The sequence below is a fragment of the Micropterus dolomieu genome, linkage group LG03, assembly GCF_021292245.1.
Source record: "Micropterus dolomieu isolate WLL.071019.BEF.003 ecotype Adirondacks linkage group LG03, ASM2129224v1, whole genome shotgun sequence".
Classification (NCBI taxonomy): Eukaryota; Metazoa; Chordata; class Actinopteri; order Centrarchiformes; family Centrarchidae; genus Micropterus; species Micropterus dolomieu.
The window spans coordinates 2,468,716-2,493,622 of NC_060152.1; the positions used below are offsets into that span (position 1 = coordinate 2,468,716).

Consider the following 24,907-nt stretch of genomic DNA (forward strand, 5'->3'; position numbering starts at 1 on the left):
TAGAGGAGATTTGAACTGAGATCAGGACGCATTAATTGGTGGTTGAACTGTGGGTTTTGTATTGAGCGCTTACTGTACAGCACACTGTGGTGAACTTAGTTTTTCTCGTGGTCTGTAGGTAGGCCGACCTGATGATATATCATGTTATTTAGTGCCATGACTACTTGACTCAAACTATGTTTCTCATATTATTAAAATTGGATACTTCTTCTCCACCATTGCTCCTTTCATCATAACACAGGCCTGATCCACAAGAAAGAACAGTGTATGTTTAATCTATCTAATATTGTGTTGGTCATACTGTACACTGATTTACTGCTTGTCCGTTTTGAATAATACAGAAGGTAAAGAGCTTAAATGTTAATCACATAGTAAATTGCAATTGCAATATTGGTAAAAAAAAATCACAATTAGATTATTTTCCAAAATCATTCAGCCCTAATAGACAGTGGCAGTGACGTGATTAAGTCCAACAGTTCGGACAGTTTGTCAGACTTAGCAACAGGGGGTCGGGGCTTAGGGAAGGGTCAGTTGCTGCAAAGAGTACGTTGCAACCCTATGGGCTACAGACTAATTTCAAAACACTGTCCCAATTATTGAAATAGGCACACAAACATGAGAAAATATGGCCCAGAATAAATACCGAACTTACCCTTTAAGTTAGATAAGATCCAACGTCTGAGAAAGCATAGGACTTCTGTCCTAGAGGATAGGATTTTTCCTGTCTTTGAAGCTGAAGGCCGTTAGGAAATGTTTCTGTAATGAGACCCCAGGGCCTGTATTTCAGGCCAGATGGACGGTCTCTGGTATAAAACGCTACAGGAATGCGATCTGAGCCTTATCTGTTTTCACGTGAAAATGAGAATATTGAATCTTGATCGTGGTCATGTTTGTCATCTTGATAACAGGCCTTCAGTCTCACTCGCGACTACAGACCTAAAGACGGTATTGGCAACTTTGCTCTTGATAAAATCCCATGAAGTCTTTTATCCAGTTGATTAAAGTTGTAAACGCTCACTCATCCTTGCCGCTCTTGATGTGTTATTTTTAGTTAGCTGGTGCAGAGAGCGCTGTGAGTCAGCTTTGACAGATATAACCCTGTCAAAGAACTTACTAACAAGCAGAAGATATTTAAACCTTGACACTAGATATCATAGGCAGGAAGTAGCGACAAAGTGGGGCCTACAGACACTTTCTCAAAAGTTAACCCTTGAGACCAAACAGGACTGCATGTACGGTTTAATTTAAATGTTTCACATAATACCACAATATGTAGTTTTAGTAAAGACACTGGCCACCTGTTAAGCATCTACAGGCAGGAGCAGCAGAAATAGAAAATTGATTTATTTGACTTGTTCCTTAGGTCCATGTAGATTCATCTCAGTCTTCCAGGTACAATTACATGTAATTACATGCTCATGTCTGCATGAGCATGTAATTACATGCTCATGTCTGCATGACCTCCCTGAGTTCTTGTCTAGCTGTGTTAGTCAGAAGTTCCCAGCCCTGCTTAAACCTTAAGATCGTCTAATTGATCCTTTTTTCCCAGGTTGTAGTTATGAAATGCACATTAGTCATATTACATGTAGCCTAGTTTAATTAAAGGTAGAGCCAGTGTGTCAGATTACCACACACCTTCAGCCAGATGCTGGGAAATGTATGCTGTTCTGCAGGAGGAAGAGTTAATCACTGTTAAAGTCAATCTGAAGCTGGATAGATCTCTGCTAAGTGCACTAATGCAATCAGCAGTAAACAAAGTACTGCTAATCCTGAAAATAGCACTAATTATTTTCCCATTCTCTGCAGTTATATATTGTCTCACTGTAATTAAAGGATCTTTATTGTCCTAAAGAACCACTTCTTAAAAATCACTATACTTTATTTATCAACAGTAAATAACGCAACACACACAGTACAGACAGTAACGGATATGATTCTTTGTTTATGAATTAAGAGAAGTTATTGTATTTGGTATGAAAGACTTTTTGTTGTTCTTAGTTGCCGCAGCTGCTCCACAGCGCCTTCCAGAAGGCAATTTTAATAAATTCATTAAACGAGGGGTGAACAGGATCAGATGCAATTTGTCTAGCTTTTTGTTTCACCTGCGTTTTTTATATACATCCTGATTGTTTCTGCTCTTTGCCAAGAATCTTTCACCCAAATCTGTTTTTGTCCTTCGCTCCCCCAAGTGTCCATACCATGTGCATATATTAAAAGATTAAATGTTTTCAATTAGACTTTGGTTAACACTCTCTAAGATATTCATTTTAGATAGTGAGCTATACGCGAGGGCTTTTTTGTGTCTGTTTTCTGGTGCCATTTGTTGTGTGAATGTTGAGTATCAGGAATCTGCTTTTTTATTTATTTAAAAAAAAACTCTATTCCAGGTTAGTTAACAGGTGGGAACATTGGTTCAGGTCTCGTACCATCACCTTGCACAACAGATAAACCCCCAATCCCTTTATCTGTGTTCATACTCGCACTGGGGCTGTGTGATCCTGTGATTGGACTGACAGGATGTTGTTGACACATTACAGCAGGGGCAGCACATTCAGGGCAGCCACGAGCTGATAAGGGCTTCTCAATGGAACGTTATATCAAGAACCTGTCCTGTTTCATTCCAGTCAGACTGTGTATGAAAATCACTGAAAACTCGACCAGGTGTGAGGTACTTCATCATGAATCACAGTAAAGAAAGTTAATTCCCTCACAGTGGAAAAATGCTCCTCAATTCCCCTTTCAAGCCACTCTGGGAGCCTGGGAGGTGCCGGTGTATCAGTCCGCCACTTTGGTTCTGACTGAAATATATCTCTGGAAGTGTGTTTCAACTGCACTGCACAAGGTGTCCACCTTGATGATGTGTTGGAGGCGTACTCGTCACACACCACAGGAAGAGCCTGTCTCCTGCAGCCCTTTAGAGATAGTTTTGTTTGTATTATTTCTGTTCCTCCTATTTTATATATTATTCCTCTGATCTGCTGAGTAAATGGCCCAGAATACGTCCACATCTGGTTGATTGGAGCTTTTTTGTTTATTGGAAGGGAATTGCTAGCATCGCTAATTATATTCTGCTAATGCCTACTGCAAACTGAAGGAAAAACGTTGGATACCAAAGACATAGCAACAGAGTTAACTGATATAATATTTTAATCTCAAGGATGCACGCACCAGACAATTCAGTTAAGAAGCAAGAGTAAACACTTTCTACTTAAAGATTTCAGAGTGGCGGTCCTGGGGACTTTGGATCTCACAGCAACTTGAGTGATCAAACGTGACTTCAGACATAAACAAACATGGAGGCAGGCTGTTGCACAATAAAAGATAAGATAAAACCGTAGATCAACTTGAGGCTAAGAGAGAATCAGCAGGTTTATACATTTAATAGCGCTAGTGACGCTTCGTGGTCAGCTCGCTCTCATTGGCTGTTTCTGCTCGATTTTCTGCCGCTGTTCCTTTCACAGTGCAGGAAATATTCTGAACCTTCCCGATTTCGAATTAGGCTTGGATCGCTTATCGACGATGGAAGGGATGATCAGCGATTGTTTTTTCATGCACCGATATTTAGGCGATTTTAACTAACTCACCATCAGAACTAAGATGACAAACAGTCTCTAGATTCTGCTCCACACTGCAGTGTTTCCCCATCCTTTTATTATTTAGTTACACGTCGGCTTATTAATGACGCAGCCTATCAAACAACTGAAACCAACATCTGCACCCTGTGTGTTCACTGCTGCTTTACCTGGTGCGTGCGTAAAATATCCACCGCGACTTGTGACGTAAATCAATAGTCTGCCTTATTTATTTATTTATTTTTAACCAACTGAAGTCTGCGCGAGAACACACGCACATAAAACGACTGCTGCCCCCCGCGTGCGTGAATGCACCCAGGCACCCGATGACATCATCCATGCAGATGTTTCATTGCAGACATCGCCCAGCTCTAGTGGGGCCAGCCAAACATGGTGACAAACACACTGCATTTTCTGTTTCTGCATATTCTTTCACAATAAAAGCATCCCATTGGTTCGAAAGGTTAACGGTAACCTAACATGGCTCAATTGCAGCTGGAAGTGATCAGGAAATGTGATAAACCAAACAGGAACACAGGAGTGAAACTAAACCCTAAACCACAGAGATTCTGGTAGAAGCTGCAAAAGTACTGAGAGCTGAACACAGCCTTTCGAAACTTGAGATGTCTTTCTGGTCTTCAGCACAGACACACACGAGTTTAGCCTCTGAGGACACAGCTATGGTGGGAGACCCCTTTGGTGATCCTCGGACTTTCTATTCAATGCCATCATTGAGTCAAAAAATAAAAAATCTGTCCAATATGTTGGTTTATGACCAAATACCCACATAACTAATGAAATTCCCATCAGCCTCAGCTGTACTTAGTGCTGTCTTTGTGCCAGATGTTAGAATGCTAACATGCTAAGCTAAGACGCTGAACATGTTTAACATAATGTTATAGACATTATGATGCGGTTGTTTACCCTGAGCATTATTGCCATGAAAGTACAGCCTCTCACTGTCAGTAGTGTGGCTGTAAGACCCTTTGTGGGGTGGCTGGAAGATCGGAGGTTCGATCCCCGGGATACTCCGTAAATCCCCTCCTTGGTAGAGATACTCCGTAAATGCTCCGTACTTGTATAGCGACTTTCTAGTCTTTTCAACCACTCAAAGCGCTTTTACACTACATCTGCATTCACCAGTCATACACATTCATACACTGAGCCCAAGTGCTCAAACAGAAACTAACATTGACACACATTCATACACTGGCAGAACAGACCTTCCGATTAACGGCCAATCCGCTCTACCTCCTGAGCCACAGCCGCCCCTGATAGATACTGAACCCCAAATTGCTCCGGATGGCTGTGTGAGTATGTTTGGTCTAAATGTCAGAAAATGGGTAAAAGTGTCAAGCAGTGTTTCCTAAAGCTCAAGATGACCTCCTCAAATATCGTGTTTTGTCCACAGTCGGTTCGGTTTACTGTCATAGAAGAGGAGTGAAACCAGAAAATATTCACTTTTTAGAAGCTGGAATCACAGAATTTTGACTTCTAAAAATTGTTTCTAAAAATAATGCCTAAAATTGATTAATATTCCTTATAATCTTTGCAGATTTTGTTTTGATCAGTGCCAAATAATGGGTTTATTGCATTTTATAAGCTACAGTGGATAGAAAAAGTCTACACACCCCTGTTAAAATGCTTCTTATGATGTAAAACAATGAGTCAGAACTTTTTCCACCTTTAACGTGACCGATAATGTGAACAATTCAATTGAAAAACAAATTGAAATCTTTGAGGGGGGAAAAATGAAAAATAAAAACCTTACAATAACCTGGTTGCATAAGTGTGCACACCCTTAGACTAATACTTTTTTATTTTATTACAGTAGTCAGTCTTTTTGGGTAGGAGTCGGTTAGCATGGCATATCTTGAAGTGCCAATATTTGCCCACTCTTCTTTGCAAAAGCGCCCCAAATCTGTCTGATTGCGAGGACATCGCCTGTGCACAGCCCTCTTCAGATCACCCCACAAATGTTTTTGGCCTTGTCTCATTATTTTACATCATAAGAACCTGCCATTTTAACAGGGGTGTGTAGACTTTTTCTGTCCACTGTATATGGAGCCTGCTTTCTGCATGATGTTACGTTTTACCTTGTAACACGAGAGTAGCAGCTTAAACACAGAATCCTACCAACAGAGAAGGCAGGACAATGACGACGACGCCTCCTCTTCAGCAGCATCTGCCCTCACATTACCCGCTCAGGATCAATGGGTGTCCTTGTGTTTGTGGCTGCTGTTTACAGCCCACAGAAACGCTCTTTCTCTCTTCACTCCCCATCTTTGTCATCTTCACTCCCTCCCTCATCGCTTCCTTCCCAGGCCTCCCTGTGTGGTACCGCTGGACTTTAAAGTTCCTTTAAAGTTTGTTCTCAAGTCTCCTTTTACAGATATCCCGTCTCTCCCTCTTGTTATCAACCTGTCATTGTTTCCTCTGGGCTAAGTCATTTTCCTTGTGATGCCAAGATGATGTACTTTGCCAGTTGGCATATTGAGATAATTAGCTGCATAATCCCAGGGTGTCTGCTAGTTTCATCAAGGAAAGTCTGTCAAGAGCTTTTCTTTGCAACTGAAAAAAATCTTTAAAAGCGAAAATTGTTGAGCTTTATCCACTGTAGATACAGCGTAGGTTATGATTTACAGTTAAGTGTCGGACTTAATGCAACGCTAGAATGATGTATCATTCATACATTTTTAGGTAGGGCTGTGACTATTTTCATCATCGATTAATCTGTTGATTATTCTCTTGATTAATCAATTAGCTGTTTGGTCTATAAAATGTTGATCAATGTTTCCCAAAGCTCAAGAAGACGTCCTCAGATGTCGTGTTTTAGCCACAACCCAAAGATATTCACTCTATTGTCATAGAGGAATAATGAAATCAAACAATACTGACATTTAAGAAGCTGGAATCAGATCATTTTTCTTTAAAAAAAAATGACTAGATTGATCGATTTTCAAAACAGTTGGCGTTTATTAGTTGATTAAAGCCCTATTTTCAGGCTGTATCATGCTTTAATTATAACAACTTAGATTCTTTTATTTACTTTGTGATTATAAAAGGATAACGTGAACAGAACTGGAGTTACATCCAAGTAAGTTTTATTTCCCCTTACCCTGCTCCCACGCTGTTGCCATTGTCATTTTATTGAGCGGGGATTGAGGTTTATAGTGGAAATGTCTGTTTAGATTTCTCTTAATGTAAAGCAGCAGACCGCGGAGTCTTTCGTCAACTTACTTCATGTCATCTTCACTCCCAGCATCAGAAACTTGTAGAAGAAAACAAGCAGCCCAAGTTGACCCAACCCAGTTCTTGCTTTCTTCGCATGGTAAACCTGTACGTGCACAGGCTCCAAACCTGCACCATAACCGCTTCACACACATCTGTAAACCCTTCTTTACAGTAGTTTACCTTCTACTGACGCTGGGAGGCCAAGGGACGAAATGTGTGGCTTTGGTATTGCAGTGCAAATTAAAGATTAGGATAACTGGCAGGAATATCAGTTACAGGTGGTCACACTTTCAGACACAAAGGTGATTAGATTAATAATAATGTGAGTATAATAAGGTATTTTTATTGCTTGATTATGGTGACTCTGTTCCGGCTAACCAGGCAGCGGGACAAATTCAAGACTTTTTAATACTCTTTCAGGTAGGACTGGACAATTAAACAATAACATCATAATTATCACAATATACTTTTTCAAATTAGCAATATAACAAATGTTCAATAAATGTTTGATTTAATAAATTGAAATCACAAATTAATAAAAAAAATATATATATTTTTTTTCTATTAAGATATTTTGTTGAGGAAAAGGGACTGGGGGGAAAAAAGCTTTTACTTAATTTTACTCGTGCATATTTGTTGAAAAAAATCCACTGTTTGTTCTGACCATAAAGAAAAGTTTAAAACCACAATTGACTACCTGGTTCCTTCAACTTTCACTCAGGAGCAAAATTCAGCCTTTAAACCTGAGAGATTTGACAGTTATTGTGATAATTATTATTATTATTGATATCAAATGATATGAAACTTTTTATTGTGATAACATCTTTGGCCGTATTGCCCAGCCCTAACCTGCGTGTTTGTAATAAATAGTGACGTATCTAACGTAGATAATTCAAACTTAATTAGATTAAAAATAATTCGACTTATTTCAGCTTTTACTGAGGTTCAGGAGAGCCCTCTTCCACTCTTGAGGAAGGCAAAGCATCAACAAGCTCAAGCTGAAGATTCTTTTATTGCTTTTTAAAGGGTGACTCTGTACTGGCTAACTAGACAGCAGAACAAATTCAAAAACAAGACTTTTTAATACTCTTTTAGGGGCCCGTCTCTAGTCGCTTTTGAGCTAATCTCACAAAGACAACAGTTTCCTTTTTTCAACGAGCAACAGGTTAATTACGTCTAAAGGACAAATGGCAACCCTCTTTGTCCTGCCTCTGATGGAGAGCAAAGTGTATTATGTCCACTGTGTTTGTTGTGTTTTTCGGGGAGAAGGTTTTATCTGATTCAGTTCTGGCAGTATAAATGGCTGGACATTGTAAGATGAGAGAGAGAGAACGGCGCTCCTAATGAATTAATCATTGGGCTTATCTAAAGCCGCCGCTGTTCCTGTAACCCAAGGTAGCACAGCTTGGACTGCATTGGCATTCACAACAACAAACCCCAGCTGAGCATTACCATAACTACCCATGTACAAAAATAGCCTTTCATCTTCTTCCTTTCTCTCTGATTTCTATGCAGCACTTATCATCTGTACCTGCTAGAGTCAGGGTAGTAATCTGTGGCACATGATGTTAAGTTAAAGCAGCTGAATTCTTCCCAGTATAAAAATGCTAATCCATGAGACTGGCTTGTGTTTGAGCTTTCAAATCAGTGCATAGACCAGAGAGACATAGTTTTTGTCATATTTAGTCCACTGTATCCTCCACAGTAACGTTTTCCTCACGCTCCTGGTCATGCAAAGCATAGGAAGAAAATATCACAGCTGAATGAACTCTGCAAATTCCTAATCATTTCTTGACTCTAAACAGGCTGCAAACTACGGGGGAGCCAGGGGGAGCTTAGCTCCCCTTGTTAAGACATCAGCTCCCCTAAAAGCGTGATTTGTGATATTTTGAAATATTGACAGCATGCTTTATTGACATTAATTTTTATATTTCTATATCATCATGGATCATGCGGAGCGTCAGACTTCAGCCAGCCAGAGGGAACGATCACAGAGTCCGCAACGGGCTGGTCGCTCCACCGCCTCAATCCCTCTCCGAGTGACGGGTTGTCACCAGAACGGCCGACGTGCTGTGAACATTCCCTCTGGCTGGATGAATATTAGGCATGATCCATGCACTACTGCAGCTGGGGGCTCTCGCAGCGTCACGTCAACTTTCTAAATTCTTTCCCCTCAGGGAGAAAAGAAAGGTCAGGTCGAAAAAGCTGCAGCTGGCGATACTAATAACAACAAAAACAACAACAATAACATAAGACAAACATGCCTGATACTTTTACAGTCAGCCCCAAGCTACATGCTTGCAGCTATTAATGATTCAGCAGTAAGAATCACAGCCTGACCCCCCCATCCCGGGAGGGAAAAAAACTGGGCACTCCTCAAAGCTATGGTATAGTCTGAACACTGACTCTAAATATAGGTAAAATAGAAACTGTGTTTAATCTGTACTAATTCTAATGAACATATTTGCATAATCTACTCTACGCTGCCATTTAAGACACTTCTCTCTTGTAATAGAGACTTAAATTTAAGTTAATAATAAAATAAAACAAAACAAAAACATAAGTTAAACAAAATAACTTAACACAGTGATTTGACAGAGATGTTTAATTTTAAGCAACCATAGAATTCAACATTTATAAATAATAAAATCTTCAGTGATAAATGAATAATGAATAAATACTTGGTATTTTTTGTCTTTAAAAAGACAAAACGTGAGTCGCATTTCAGCAGTCCTTTCTCAACACAATAATACACACCATATATTGAATAAGTCTTTATATTACATTGTGTATTATAATGTTGATATATTAATACGTTTTATTTCGTTTTGCAAGATCAAGGAAATCCAGCTTTTTGAAGTTCAATAAATGCTTAATTTATGCCATGTTTCTTGAAGGATTCATACTATTGCAACTCGTCCAGGACTAGTGTGTGATGCTGGTAATATTTTTTACCTGGCTCAGGTACTTGACATAGCAGCTTCATTTTAAAGCTGTTATCTCAAGTACTGGTGGTCTGGAAATTAGGGCAAGACATGGAAATTGTAACCACCATATACAATCATATTTTCTATATTCCATTCATGACTTGACTTATGCATTTGATAATTAAGATAATTAAAGATACACTGGAGGCAGTTAGCTGGGAGCGGGAAACAAATATATTTTTAATTTTTAATTAGTCTGTCATATGGGTTTAAAGAGAGCCTGGGCTACTTTGATCCATGTTAACATAATTGAAATAATTATTTGTGTGTGTGTGTGTGTGAGAGAGAGAGAGAACAGTATTTGTCTTATTACAATTAAGTATAATGTGCACAGAAGACATTTACATTTTTTAACACCTTGCTTTGCTCCCCAGTTAAACAGTCAAACCATGGAGGTCTCTCATTATAAGCCCTTAAATTTAAAGTATAGAGCTGAAGCAATTAGTCAATTAATCAGTAAATCAACAGAAAGTTAATCAGCTACAATTTAGATAATTTATTTATGTTTCATATAATTTTTTCCACCCAAAGTACGAGAGCTTCAGTTTACAAGCTGTTAGCAAGTCAGACAGACAAACCAATTGAATTGAGCTCGTTGTAAGATGATAAATTAATCAGTTTTATGAAATAGTGTTTCATTTTTGTTAATTAAATCTGTGTATTGGCCCAGCCACTGATGATTATGTCCTCAAATTACTCTTCCTGGCTTTGCTGTAGGTTGTTGTCGCTGACACATTGTCACAGCAGAGCAAAGAGAGATCCTTTTTTTTTTTTTTTTGTTTCATGCTGTATTTTCTTTGCATTTTGAGTCCGTTTCATCCCACTCTGTCTCGGTTTGATTACTGGGTTGAGTGCCTCCAGCCTGTATTTATGCCTTTCTCTCCCCGGAGCCGTTGCTCTTCGTGGCCTCATCTGTCTGCTCATGGGAGCTGGTTGGCCAGTTGCCTCGGCGGTGGGCAACGAGCCCTCGCTAACAGGTTTGACATATCAGCAGCCCCTCTGTCCTCTCCAGGGCTTTCAGCAGCAGCTCACTCTGTGGGTTATTAGTCTGCAGATCACTGGGGAGCCCGGCCCAGGCTGCTCTGGCTTGTGCTGGCTAATTAGCATAGTTTCTAGCTCTGTGGTTTCTTTTGAAAAGGGCAAGAAACCAAGGTTGCAATTACACTTACACTTTGTTTCCTTTGTGTTACAGTTAGTTGACTTCTGCAGTTTGTTTGAATGCAGTTCACCCACTTACAAACACACATCACAGACTCAAGAGCTTGTTTATTGGTAACATTTGTCTCTTTGAAGTCTAGCAGGAAGAGCAAACCTGAATTTAGTCTGTGTAACTTTACCTCAGATTGATGGACTTGTGTATGTGCATGTTCTAATTTATTATGAGAGTGAAATAAACGATTTATGCCTTAAAGGTTCAGTGTGTAAGATTTAGTGGCATCTAGTGGCGAGGGTTGTGAATTGCAACCACCTGTCCAGTCTACCTCTGCCCCCTAACCTTTCAAAGAGAGTAGGACCGCTACGGTGGCTGACACAGCACAAAAGGTGTCTCTTCTGAGACAGCAGAGAGGCCAGTCAAGAAATTAGGTTTCTTTAGCTAGATTTATTAAGAAGTTATATTTACTTAATTATTCAGTAAAACCATATGTTATTGTGACTTGGCCACTGACAGATAACATGGAAAATATAAACCAAGAGTGTGAAACACTGTTACTGTTTCTGCACCACAGTCCATTATAAACCACACATATTAGATAAAGTTTATACAAACATTGACAAGGAGAGATTACGGTGCTTTGATAGCAGCAAAAAATATAAATAAATAAATACTTTGATAGCGGTGCTGAAATAGATGTCATGACGGCAACAGTTACTCACATAATCACTTCCTCTTTAGTGGTTTTGCCTACAAAATAAAAGCGCGAGAAGCTTGTTTACTGTAATGCAGCATTGGAGTTGAACTGAGCTTTTACTTTGAAAAATTCTGAATGACATTAAAAGAGTCTGTAGCCTGCTTGACACACCTCTGAAAGAGCCATCAGAAAACATGATTCCCCTAAATGTCCTCTGCCTGGAGATGGTTGATAGATCCTCAGAAATATGGAGCCAATGGTGCCAATAAAACATTACCCAGAGCAAAAGTTCTAAATACCATTGTTATAAATTTTTTGGCATTCAGTGCTTGTTTCAGCGTTTCACGTTATATCACGTCACTGTTTGGCTGAGACCCAGGATGATGCTTGCTCACACCTAAGGAGCGCGAGTGTCATTAATAACACGGGTTTCCAAAAAGTTACACATAAAACCTTTAAGGTTTTTAATGCAGGGATTGTACTTTTTCTAGGTAGTATTTACACAGTGTGGTATTAGTACTTTTACTTAGGTACTCTGGTGATATTTAAGGCTGTGTTGGTGTTGTATTTCTTCACTTACACAACTGAGCTTGGTGTATCAGTGGTCAGTCACGCATCCCCACAGTAACAAGGTCCATCAGGGCCGAATGAGCACCAGATAAAATTAACCAGCATTCACTGCAGTGGAAAGGAAAACGACAAAGTGAACAAGTCAGAGTGGAGTTTGTGTCTGTATTATACATCACCCTGCATGTGAGCATCTTTCTGAGGTCACATCTCTGCACTCGACCCTCGGGGGTCGCCAGAGAGCGGCATCCCTTCCATCTCCATCATCAGTGACCTTTGACCTCCTCTTTTGCGCTGTTAGAAATGCCGAAAGGCCGGGCGCTGCCGATGAGCTGAACTCTGTTGCCATCAGGGCCTCAGTCCTTCCTCTTTAGTCTCATAGCTGAATCCTCTTCAGAAGTGGAGTCATTCAAAGTGAAACCTTTATCAACACCAAGCACACACTGAGAGCAAGGTTGAACTGTTCACAAAACAAAATATACAGAAAGGGCTTTATAAAAGCTTGCTAAATGTTCAGGAATTGCTCAGTGGATTTAATCCACCTTGTAGTTAAAAGAAAAAGTTGATCCTCTGTGCACTTAAAATTATTAATTATTATTTAAAAATGGATGTGTTTACAATAATCTTCTCATACAAGACTGAAGATGGGCATTTATATCCAGATACTAGGAAGAAGGATTTGAGGTTAGCGAGGTAACTTCATGGTTTTCAGTCCTACGACAGTGGTTCACGGGCAGGGGTGGAAATTAACTTGTTTTTTCACCTGCCAGTGGGACTGATGGATGAAAAAATCTACCGACCAAAATAATAAATTGCCTTTTTGGGTCATACGTACATTTATTTCGGTCCTTTTACTTGAGATAATAAAGTAGTATGTCGAATACAAAAGAAGAGGCTGGAGTGCAATTTGAAGCAAAATTACATTAATGCTATTAAATGTACTTAAGACAACAAGTATATTGTTTCTTAACGTAAATCTCATCACTGCTCACTCTTAATCATGCTTTATCATTCAGCTTTAACCTTTCAATTTACCAATTTAAGTGCGACATAAACCAACAAGAACGCCGGCCTGCTGCTAATTAGCCTTCACACATTTACCCGCGTTTGGCGCTTGGCAGTTGTTAATTTCCACACCTGTTCACAGGGCTGCAGGTTACAAATATTCCTATCTGGTTATGCTTTCTATCAGCATTCTATCAGCATACTGCAACATCCATTTTTGCATGCTCGTCATCACACTGCAGCCTCAACCCAACACAGGAGGAACATCTGAGGTTTTCTAATCAGTGTGATCTGCAAATGTCTGCATGAAGTGAAATTTTACAGATCTAATCTAAACCACTCAGAAAACAGATCATGTGGCACGCAGCCAACACATGGCGGGTGTGTGAACGTTTTAAAATGTGACCTTCATTGGTCAGACAGTTGTGGTAATTTTGACGTATTTTGCTGAGCAGTGTCAGCGTTGGAGGGACAGTGATGAGATACAACAAGGGAAATAATAGTAAAATAGTGACTTTGTGTTGGATTTTATTAGAGGAACAAATACAGACGGGATAACCAAGATGTTGTGGGAAAAGTGTTGGACTACTTTTAATTGATTACAATTGATTACAGCATAACAGATTCAGCATTGAACAGAAAACTGCACCTTGTGTTTTTTTTAATCACATTATGACAAGGAAAATATTATTATGGAAAAAGTTTTTACCTCTAATTGGCTTACACTGATGACCGCTTGAGTAATTTCACATTCCTGACTGCTCTGCTCAATATCCTTAATCTATTATAATCAATTTATTATGGGCTATCTTGATTTATGGAGAATTTAAGCCGTGTAAAATACATCACAGGAGCAGACATATTTTCTTATTTAAGCCTTGTAGTCCAATTTGCTTGTACTGCTATCCAGCAGGGGGGAAAGCGTGACTGTGAAAACATGAAATGTATTAATCATTAACACAGTGGTCCTTAAACTAGGCAGTTGAACCAGATTCACATGGGATCAATAAAAAGCTGAGCTCTGATGCTTTCAAGGTGAATCAGGTTTGCAAGATTAATTGCTTAACGACACAGTATGTAAAGTACAAGATGGAAAAAACAATATTATTCATTGAATAACTTTATATATTCATCTTGAGACAGTCTTATTTATTTATTTCAGGTTTATTTACCAGGGAATATACACACACGAATAATACATAAATAAATGTGTAGTGTGCCAGAATTAGCCAAAAGGCTATTTTACATCTGCTGTCCCTGGACAAAAAAATTAAAAGGATTAAGATAGTACATACAGGTTAATACAAGAAAAAAATTACTATGAATTTATAAACAAATTACTAACCAACATATAAACCCCTCATATCAACAACACCACCAACACACACACACACACACACACACACACACACTCCGTATAACAAACGTTTTTTGGATATGCACAAAAACCAATATAGCTGGGACAATCTAAACACAAATGAGCCAGACAACCTCAGAGGCATAGCACAAGAAGCACAAGCAGGCAGGACAGAGAAGACAAGGTAGCATCAAGATTTCATGTCAAATGTGATGTTGACAGTCCTGACTACCTGTTAGCCACTTCTTTAAGTTAAATTAAATAGAAGCGCAAGTTTTAAAATTCCTAATGTGAATTGGGATGAGGTTCCATTCACGAGCTGTTTGTCTGAGGGCACTTTTCCTCAACGGGACAATGCAGTCACCTCTTGTAGATCTGTAAGCATTTGGTGCTGCGTTTACAAAATTGCTCTTATGAACTTATGAAAAAGAAGAATTTTCAGAATCACTGATTTAAACAAAAGAGCTGTTGATTAAAAATGTTTTTCCTTTAACCTAAAAATCCTCAAACCTTCCTCGCTTTGTTTTTCCTCCAGGTGAGGTGAAGATGGTGGACCGGCTTGCGAACAGCGAGGCCAACTCCAAGCGGATTGCGGTGGTGGAGGGCTGCTTTGGCGCTGCCGGCCAGCCGCTGGCCATCCCCGGGCGCGTGCTGATCGGCGAGGGCGTCCTCACCAAACTCTGCCGCAAGAAGCCCAAGGCGCGCCAGTTCTTCCTCTTCAACGACATCCTGGTCTACGGCAACATCGTCATCCAGAAGAAGAAGTACAACAAGCAGCACATCATCCCGCTGGAGAGCGTCACCATCGACACGGTGCCGGACGAAGGCGACCTGCGCAACGGCTGGCTCATCAAGACTCCCACCAAGTCCTTCGCCGTCTATGCTGCCACCGCCACAGAGAAGTCAGAGTGGATGAACCACATAGGGAAGTGCGTCGGAGACTTGCTGCAGAAGAGCGGCAAGGCCCCGACGGGCGAGCATGCGGCCGTCTGGGTGCCCGACTCGGAGGCGACCGTGTGCATGCGCTGCCAGAAGGTGAAGTTTACGCCGGTCAGCCGCCGCCACCACTGCAGGAAGTGCGGCTTCGTGGTTTGCGGGCCGTGCTCAGAGAAGAAATACCTCCTGCCCAGCCAGTCGTCCAAACCCGTCCGTGTCTGCGAGTACTGCTTCGTGCAGCTGACGTCAGAAGGCCTCGCGCCGCGTTCAGACTCCATCGGTCGCCTGGGGTCAAAGTTCAACAACATGTCGGACGATGACGACGAAGAAGACAGCAGTGACTGAGGATCGTAACGTCCTCCCGGTGGCCTGCCTCGTCCCACGTCAAGGAGGAAAGTTTCTTTCTCCTCCCAGAATCATGCTCCACCGTGAGATGAATTCCACCTCCGAGGATTAATTCAGTTTCTATATCAAACCAAAATATTTTCTTTTTTTTTTTCTCTAATTCCAGCAGGGATAAATATTTTCCTGAACACAGTGATTTAAAGAATGAAATGTGGAATTAACTGGGTGACCAGCAGGATTTCGAGGAAACGTTGTGACTCTTCATGGCTTCCACTTTGCTCAGTCCGCCCCCTAATCTCGTCACCCTTAATTAGACTGCAATTAGTCACTACAGAACACAATGGTGCTGATGAGAAACACCCCCTTCCCTCTGCTGAAATTCATTTCATCTGAGAGGCTTTTGTTAATCCACTCTTTTTCTTTTTTCTTTTATGGCCGTGAACTACACAAGGTGGTTGTTTGTAATTTCTGCAGGGAAAAGCAAATGTTTGGGCTCTAACCTTTTATGTCCTCTGTCCTTCAGGTATAGCAACAAACAGGGCTTTTTTTGTAATAGAAGTTTGATCACCAGCAAAATGTGGAGCTAAAGCAAAGATCCCTTTTCATAAACAACAAAATGTTGATGACACGCTTTTCTAGTTGACCTAATATAGTTTCTTCTGACACAGTGAGTGTGTCTGTCTCTGCTGACACACTTTTTGTGTGGTTTGCTAAGCGTCCGCCCTAAAAGCTAACTCTTCCCATCGCCTATACTGTCACGTAGTGCCTTGTAGAACACTTGAGCTCAGCCTTCAGTAAGAAAAAGGTTATTTGTTAATGAATCTAGACTGCTATAAAACAGGGGCTTCATGATAGTTTTACTCTGAAACGCATTACACAGGATGGAGTTGTTGCTTGGTTTTTTTGAGTGTGTGCTGTAAACAGAAGAGAGGGGAGGTTACTGGCCGTCCGACAGACAGGAAGAGCTCAATTAGGACTTTTCCTGAAGAGTTTTTGTTTTACCAGACAAATGAAAAACACTTAAACCTATCGCTCTAGAAAGAGAATATGTTTGAGTTGTTGAAAAGCTGGCGTTTTCTAGATTTTTCAGTTTGAGCTGCTGGAAAAAAAGGCTTTTAACCTGCAGCTTCCTGAACCTGGCTCCCGTGTGTCCACTTACATACCAGAAAGTTTATGAGTTTATATAAGTCTGTTTTGCAGGCGAGTGAAGTTCAGAACAATGGAAGAAGTGGGGCGATCTCCCTCTCTGCTTCGAACTGCTTGTCACAAGGCAAGGAGGTGATGGTGAAGAAACCAGGGGTAGAACAGACTGCAGGACGCCCAGCAGTCATTTATTAGAGATTTTGTTTTCCTCAAGATGAAATGAATTATAGCGTTAGCAGAGTTATTATTCTCCAAAGATACATGTAAACATTGTAAATGTTAGTGGGAAATGTAATTAAATTAGGAAAGTCCTCCCCAGCAAGGCTGTAAAACCCACATCCTGAATCAGAATATAGTGGCTGCTCGTTTTAAGTTCCGGCTCGTAAAGTTCTTCTAGTGGAGGAGGCCTAAATGTAGAAGCTGGAACTTTCCTCCTCCGTCACGGATGGAAACTCCCACAAATTTTGTTTGCAGGTTAGATGGATGCATGAAATTTTGGCTGGAGCTGTGATTTAATGTCTCATTTAAGTTTGGATCATGTAATGCTTCAGAGCCGGGGATCAGCAGCTAAGGTGCTCTGTGCCGGTAAAGATTCTCTCAAACACTGACATTCCAGTGGAATGAGTCACATGAAATGCAATAAAAAGGAAGTCTTAGGGCCTGCTTGTGTTTTCTTTTTAAAATCACATGATCTTGTCTTGCATCATAGTTTGTGTAATAACTTGCGCAGTAGTTTAGGTGATTGGCATTTACTGGAAAATAAATAGTCAGGAAATCATTGCATCGTCTTCCTGTCAGCGACGCTTGCCTGCGCTGCTCTGAGGTCACAGGGCCACAAAACAAACGCACCCTCTTCTGAATTGTGCTCCTCCCGCCTGCTGGAACTTTCTCTCCACGGTCGCCGCTAACACAAGCGAACGTGGCCGTGCGTGCCCTCCTTCCTTTTCTCGTGTCCTCTTCTCTCTTCTTTCCCTTTTTTTTTTTCATAAGCAGAACTTTCCTCTGAAAAGCACAGTCTACTGATCGTGTGACATGTTTGTGACCTAAATCATGTGATCAGACACTGAACCAGGAAGTGAAAAGGCAGGGGAATTAGTAGTGAACTGCAGAGCGTTCAGGTTCAGTTACTCACAGATGTTCAAGTCATCAGTTTCAGCCGGAGTTTCTCTTCCCAGTGACTCGTGAAGGGTTTCATTCCTGCGGGCCGGATGACTCATCTCACACTGACCTATATTCCTGAAGTTTAAAAAATGTGATCAGTCTTTACAAGTGGGCATGGGTTGTTTTGGGAGCCAAAAACATTTTTAACAAATTAGCAAATGATTAAATTAGTTTTCAGTTAATTTTCTTCCCAGGAAGGCATTTTAAAGGGCTTCGCAGGTCCATTTAGTTCCGAGACAAGGCCTAGGACTCTGATACTACTGGGACAATCAGTCCTGGTCCAAATTATATTCAGTTTGATTGGGTCAAGAAGGGTCCTGTTGTCTCACTGCATGTCGCAAAGGGCAATACACACCAGCAGCATCTTTAAGGCGTCAAATCTGCACCGTACCCTGACGTGCACCTCCCCTAAATATGTAACTATACGTTGCAGCGAGGCAGACCGTAAGAACTGTTATTGGTCGGCTTGGTAGCATCGCATTTCCTCCTCCTTCTGCCTCCACCGGTTCAAGGGTCGTACACACCATCTCCTCCGACGCCTTCTCTTGTGTTTTAGTAATTACACTAAAAGTAACTGCTCCGCTCAGCTTCAACTCCAACTCCAACATGATCCGCTCAGTTTTAATCGTCATTGTTTGTAGTAGCCTACTCCAACGCAGAAGAAGAAGAAAGTCAACACAGTGGAACATAGATACCCCACCGCCAACCAACGTTTTGCTGTTGTAATTGCAGAGCCTACACTCGACGCAGATATATAAATCGGCCTTAATGTGCGTCATCGTTGCACCTCAACTCGCAAAAATATTTGCTCTCTTGATGGGCACATCCAGCTACTGTACAGCACAGCTGGTGTGGGATGCGTTCATCAAATGGCACCTGTCAAATTATAAAATAAAGGTTGTCACACCCTCTTTACTCCCTGTTTTGAAAAGTAAAAGTGCTTCCTGCTAACAGTTCCACCATGTAAGGTATCACATTTTTGTAGATGCAAAAATAAACAGGCGTGTGACACAAGAGGGAGTGTATGAAATCTCAATTTACTGCTCAACAGTGTATAATGGTTTATTGTAAAGGGAGAAGTGAACAAGGGAATGATTTCAGTTCTGGTCTACAGCAGGTGTGTCGCAACAGCTGCAGTTCTCCGTCCTCGTGTAATTTGAATACATTCAAGCACCTGTGAACTGAACTCGAAAGTTCTTTAATAAAGCAGTTTGTGTTGCTGCGAGATATGATCTGTTCCTCAGGCCGGTGTTGGCCGTTACGATCCTCAGATTCAGATCTCCGTTCCCGTCAGACGTCCATGAAACACACAACTGAAACACTTCTGTGCAGACAGCCGGTCATACCTGACTGGATCCGCTCTGATCATGTGGTGTGTCTTTTCATCACAGGAGGAAAACGTGTCATTTGAGGCAGACGGAGAGTGATCCGCATCCTGATGCTGCTGGTGTTCTTGCTCTGTTTTGGGTTTGTTGGACCAGGTCTGACATCCCTTTCAGATCAGATCTCTTATCAAATGAATGTGCGTTTTTTTTTTTTTTTTTTTAGTTTCCACTGTCAGAGGTCATTTTAACGTTTTTGGACCCATTAAGCCCTTTGTTAATTAAAACTGAGGAGCTGAAGTGCTTCAGGAACAGCTCAGATGTTGGAATGAAACTCTTCAGAGAGTTGCTTTAAAATACAAAACAGTAAAAGTGATGAGATGTCTCTGAGTTCATCACTGGAAACAGGAACCATGTTATTTCACCTTTACCTGAGATCAACCAGGGAAACAAAACAAGTTGTAGCTGCATCATTACAGAAGCTGAACAGCTCAACCTTTACATGTGGCACTCCCACAAGTGTCTCCAGATGTTTATCTACATTTTGACTGCAAACAGTTGGAGCATTATCTTTGTACACAGTCTGTTATTTTGCATGTTTGATGAGGTCGCAGCGGCGAGCGACGCCTCGTCTGAACTGCACCTCAAAGCAGCAGAACAGGGAGAAGAAAGGGATCGTTTTCTTTTTATGTCGTTTGATTTTTACAGATTTAAGTTTAATGTTTGTGCTGCTGCAGTAAAGCAACCTAAGTGATTAGAGAAAAAAAGAACACGGTAATGATCACTAACCAGCTGTCCTTTTATTACTCACTGTGGTCGAGGTGGTGCTGATGGAGGAGACGACTCCACCGTCAAAACGCAGAAGCACAAAGTCCGGCCTCAGGTTTGCTGTGGATTGCACTTAACAAAGCTGGCACACTGACTTTGATCCAGGTTGAGTGATTACTTCATACGGTCGCGTCGGCAGTGAGTCTGATGGATGTGTTAAAATGAACCCTCATGTTTTAATCCTGTTGATTTATTTTGTACAGATGTGCTTTGGGTTATTTGATTTTGTTGTATAGTTAAGATCAGTTCTGAAATGACGCTGTTTCAGGTCTCCCTGTGCTCAGACACCTTCCTCCTCCTCCTCCTCATGTCAGTCACATCTCAGCAGCATCTGCAGCCGTTTCAAAGTGAAGTCACCAGTGATGTTTACCAGCCAACCACATCCATGTTTGAATGATCCCTGTTCCTAGGGCAGGGTTGCAGGTTTGCACTCCTCCTGTTGACAAAGTCGGTGTGTTTACATGCACTTAAGTAACCAGGTTACTGGCGACCTTTCTCCAGTAAGCTCATTAAACGTCATGTGAACAAGAACTGGTTTCTGTATTCAGGGCAGGGGAGAGGAGAAACCTGAGACCCCCAGGCAGATTTCACCTGGAGAAAACCAGTTTTCTATTCGTCTTTTTACAGGTATGCATGTGCAAGGACAAAGACTTCAGACAGGGAAAGCCTCTGGACGTCTGAAAAAGTCATTTCCCCTGCTAAACATTTGACTTTTTGTCAAATTCAGACACTTTGGAGCTCTGTCCTCACACGGCATCCTCAGCCTGCTCTGACTCAGGAACACACACCAAAAAATAAAGCAAAAATCCAAAATGTGCCTGTAGTAGTAAACTGGTTTCTCCGAGTACACCTGTTTTCTGAAGTGCACCTAAACGCATCGTTGGTCTCTCCTGCTGCAGCCTGAAAGAGAAAAATAAAAAAAAACCTCAAGTCTGTCAGCTGGTAGACAAACAGAAACTGAATCTCACACATTCCTGCCATTTTCCAGCAACTCGTCCAGCTGTTAAGTTTGTTCACGCTGTGAGCAGCACGCTTTACAGGAGGATCTGTTCGGGCTTTTGAATATATTAACAAGATTAGGAAAATGTAAACAAATCATAAATGCAATGGCTTTGATTTTTGTCGCTGTTCGGAGGACGTTCCTCATCACCTCCTTAAGTTTTGAAATCACCTTGTTCACAGGATGTTTCCCAGGTATTTGCATTCAGGTGCAAAGTAAGTACACATTTAACTAGTGCACCAGTGCTACTGTAGGTTAATAAACAGGTTCACACCAGACACTTTCTTCTTGTTAGCCGCTGTTCATCACTACCTTTAAGCCGTTAAACACATTTAGTGTGTTTCCTTATGACAGATAAATGGAAGTTAAGTTATAAATTGTTGCTTGCACGGCTTGCTTGTGATGCTTTTTTGCAATCTGTCACTGTTTCTACCCCTTCAGCCCAGTGCAGATATGTTTTCTGTCTTTCCAATACCCAGCATTACTCTTTAAGACTCTTTAGGTCCAGCTTTCGTCACATTGTGGTGTTATAACACAGTGACACATGCATTTACGGCTCTGTTTAATGTCCTGAGTGTTTCTGAATTAACGGGATGATGAGGATCTCTCTGAATGGGCTACACAGTCAATTTCAACACGTTATCATGTTAGAAATAGTAGTTTGACCCCCCAAAAAGGTTCACTTACTAGTTTTTCTAGAGCTCTCAACCCCATCTCTCAATCAGAAGTATCTGTGAGAGAGCCATCTGCTGAGAAATGCTAAGTCCTGCTTGTTGAAAGATCCAGAAGAACCCTGGAAGTGGACCTTGAGTCAGCTGTCGCTCATAGTCTGAACACGCAGCTGCAGGTTAGTGAGACTAGACTGCGTTTTCAGGTGTGACTTAATTAAAGAAAAGCTGCAGATCCTGAGATTTAAAAACACACAAAAAAACTGCTGAGGATACAAAATCATGAGAGGATACATCTTGGGAGGAGAGGTCATCATGTTTTGGTTTTGTTGTGCGAGCCTGTCTCGTGTTTTTTTTTTTAAAGCTCTCGCTATGTGACGGTGTTTTGTTTTTTTTAGTTTTTGTTGTAGTTCTTTTTCTTTGCGGGGGAAAGGGTCATATTAATTATTTTTAAAAGCTTCTAAAAAGGGCTTCAATCAGAATGTAACCCAGCATATCATTGTACAATACTAATTCATTCAGAAACCTTTGAGTATATATTATATATAAATAATGTATTGCTTAAAACCGGACTGCTGTCTTGTGTTGATTTATTTCAATTACAAACACAGGGTTGTCGTCATTAGGAAGATTCTCACTGGTGTCAAATAAACCTGGGACCTTTATATGTAGATCATAGGTGTCATTTACAAGGTAGATTTATTTGTCACATTACAACAGGTTGTAAAGTGAAATGGAGTTTATAACTCCCTTCTGCTACGTAGCAGACAATATACATTAATACAAAGGTAATTATATACAGAAATAATCAAGCATCAATGGAGCAGTGCTGAGGATGAATTGGAGTTTAAGAGTCTGATAGCTTGGGGTAAAAAAACTCCTCTGCAGTCTGGTGGTGCGGCAGCAGAAACTTCTATATTTCTTCCCAGGAGGCAGCAGGGCGAACAGGCTGTGGCTGGGTGGGTTACTGTCCTTTAGGATCCTTTGGGCTCTGCAGGCACCTCACCGATATCACTGATGATCGGGAGATGGGTACCAATGATCTTCTGAGCAGTTTTAATCACCCGCTGCGTAGCCCTCTGGTCCTGGGCTGTGCACATCCCATGTTAGTGATGTTTCCAAGCTGACAAGAACTTGGCACGGGAATTTGGCCTTCTTAAGCTTCCTCAAGAAATACAGTCGTTTCTGAGCTTTCTTCGCCAGCGTGGAGATGTGAGACGACCATGTCAGGTTCTCTGTGATGCTGTTCACCTGCTCCTCCTCAGCACCACTGATGTAGACAGGAGTGTGTGTCTTTATCTCCTGACACTGAGGACGCTGATTTTGTCCCATCACTTTTTTAAAAGCATTTGTTAAAAATAGCTTGCTGCAAGAAATGTCAACTAACAAATGAAAATGCTTTGAGGTTTATTTGAGAATAAGAAAACATGCAAATAATATGATAGAAGAAACAAATGTGCATTGCAGCTGAGGATTATTCAGTGTGATTTGATAATGTGCATTAAAATCAACATCACAGCAGCAGACATTTTGTTGCTTTATTTAAGAAACTGTGAAGGAATCAGGCCTGCGGGCTTCAAATGAAAGTCATTCATTAAAATTGCAGCAGCAGTTTTAATGAAATTTAAAAGAGGAAAAAAAGAAAAACATCTTCATTAAAAACAAATCCCAGTGAGATTATAGGTGATGTAATTGTGTCACATGATAATGAATATATTACCATATTTAAAGACACTTCGAACAGACTTCATCAAACCAAATCCCAGATGGCCCAAACACATCATAAAGGTGTTAAATATTAATCTTATATCAATCATGTGAAGTCAAGGTTATCAGATACTTCATCAGTCCACTCCTGGACACGTGCTGATGGAGGCGCCGCTCAGTAGAAGGTCATTTTCTGTTTGGTTTTTTTAGGCTTTGTTCCCTGATAATACATGTAATTACAAACCGCACATCTGTCAGCGGGTTTATTCTTGAATGTTAATAAGATAAATTATAAAGCGGCGCCATGAAGTGTGGCCGTGCTTACAGTAATAGTCTTGATTGAATATCCACTGTTGTTCCACAAGTTGAGATGCAAACAGAGTAGAGGAAACTAATTAGGCCTCATTTACTCAAGTACTGCACCTAAGTACAACTCTAAGGTTTCTATTTTTACATTACTTTCTACAGTTCAGAGGGAAATACTGAACTTTTACTACATTCATCTAAGAGTTAAACTCTCTTGTTACTTTGCAGATTTAAAAACCTAAAGTAAGCCTAGAAAAATAAAAATGCAGCTTTATCTAGTACATAAAATACTCAACAATATGTAGATTCATAAATTTAACAACAATGACACAACAAATACTGAAGTACATATACTCATGTACTGTACCTAAGTACAATTCTGAGGCACTTCGTATAGTATAGTAGTATTATGAGCATATAAAACACCAGGTACTTTTATACAGTAAATTAAAACACCCAACAATGGATCAAATGAATAAAATTAGCTCAAACGCAGCCAGCTACAGTATTGAAATCCTGCTTACATGTTGCATATTGAGTACTTTTATACTTACTACTACTACTTGAGTGAGCTTCAGAATGTAGACTGACTTTCACTTGTAACTGAGTATTTCTATGTTTTGGTATCGCTTCCTTTACTTAAGAAAAATGTCTGAATATTTCTTCCACACTGATTTACGCTAATGTTTTTAAAAACATCCATAAAGTTATCTACTTAAAAATATATTTATTAATTAACTACAGTGGTATGTTGTTTTTAGTTTTTTTTGACAGTAACTTGGCCACAGTGGTAAGGAACAATTCAGAAAGTTACTTAAGTAAATATACCATCAGGAAAATGTCCCTGTGCCTGTTGCATTATTATATATTCTATTATCAGATTATTATTCCTCATGTATTAATGTAAAAGCAGGATTTA

General features: G+C 40.5%; 1 protein-coding gene across 2 annotated transcripts in view; it reads left to right on the forward strand.

Moving 5' to 3' along the window:
• The window catches only part of plekhf2 (pleckstrin homology domain containing, family F (with FYVE domain) member 2), a 33,497-nt gene extending 10,950 nt beyond the window's left edge, over positions 1 to 22,547 (forward strand). For both annotated transcript variants that reach the window (XM_046045051.1, XM_046045050.1), the window contains one exon: positions 15,108 to 22,547. In XM_046045051.1, the coding sequence (XP_045901007.1) occupies positions 15,119 to 15,853 (735 nt within the window). In that variant the 5' untranslated portion in view covers positions 15,108 to 15,118 and the 3' untranslated portion in view covers positions 15,854 to 22,547. The remainder of the gene's footprint in view (positions 1 to 15,107) is intronic.
• The last annotated feature ends 2,360 nt before the right edge of the window (positions 22,548 to 24,907 follow it).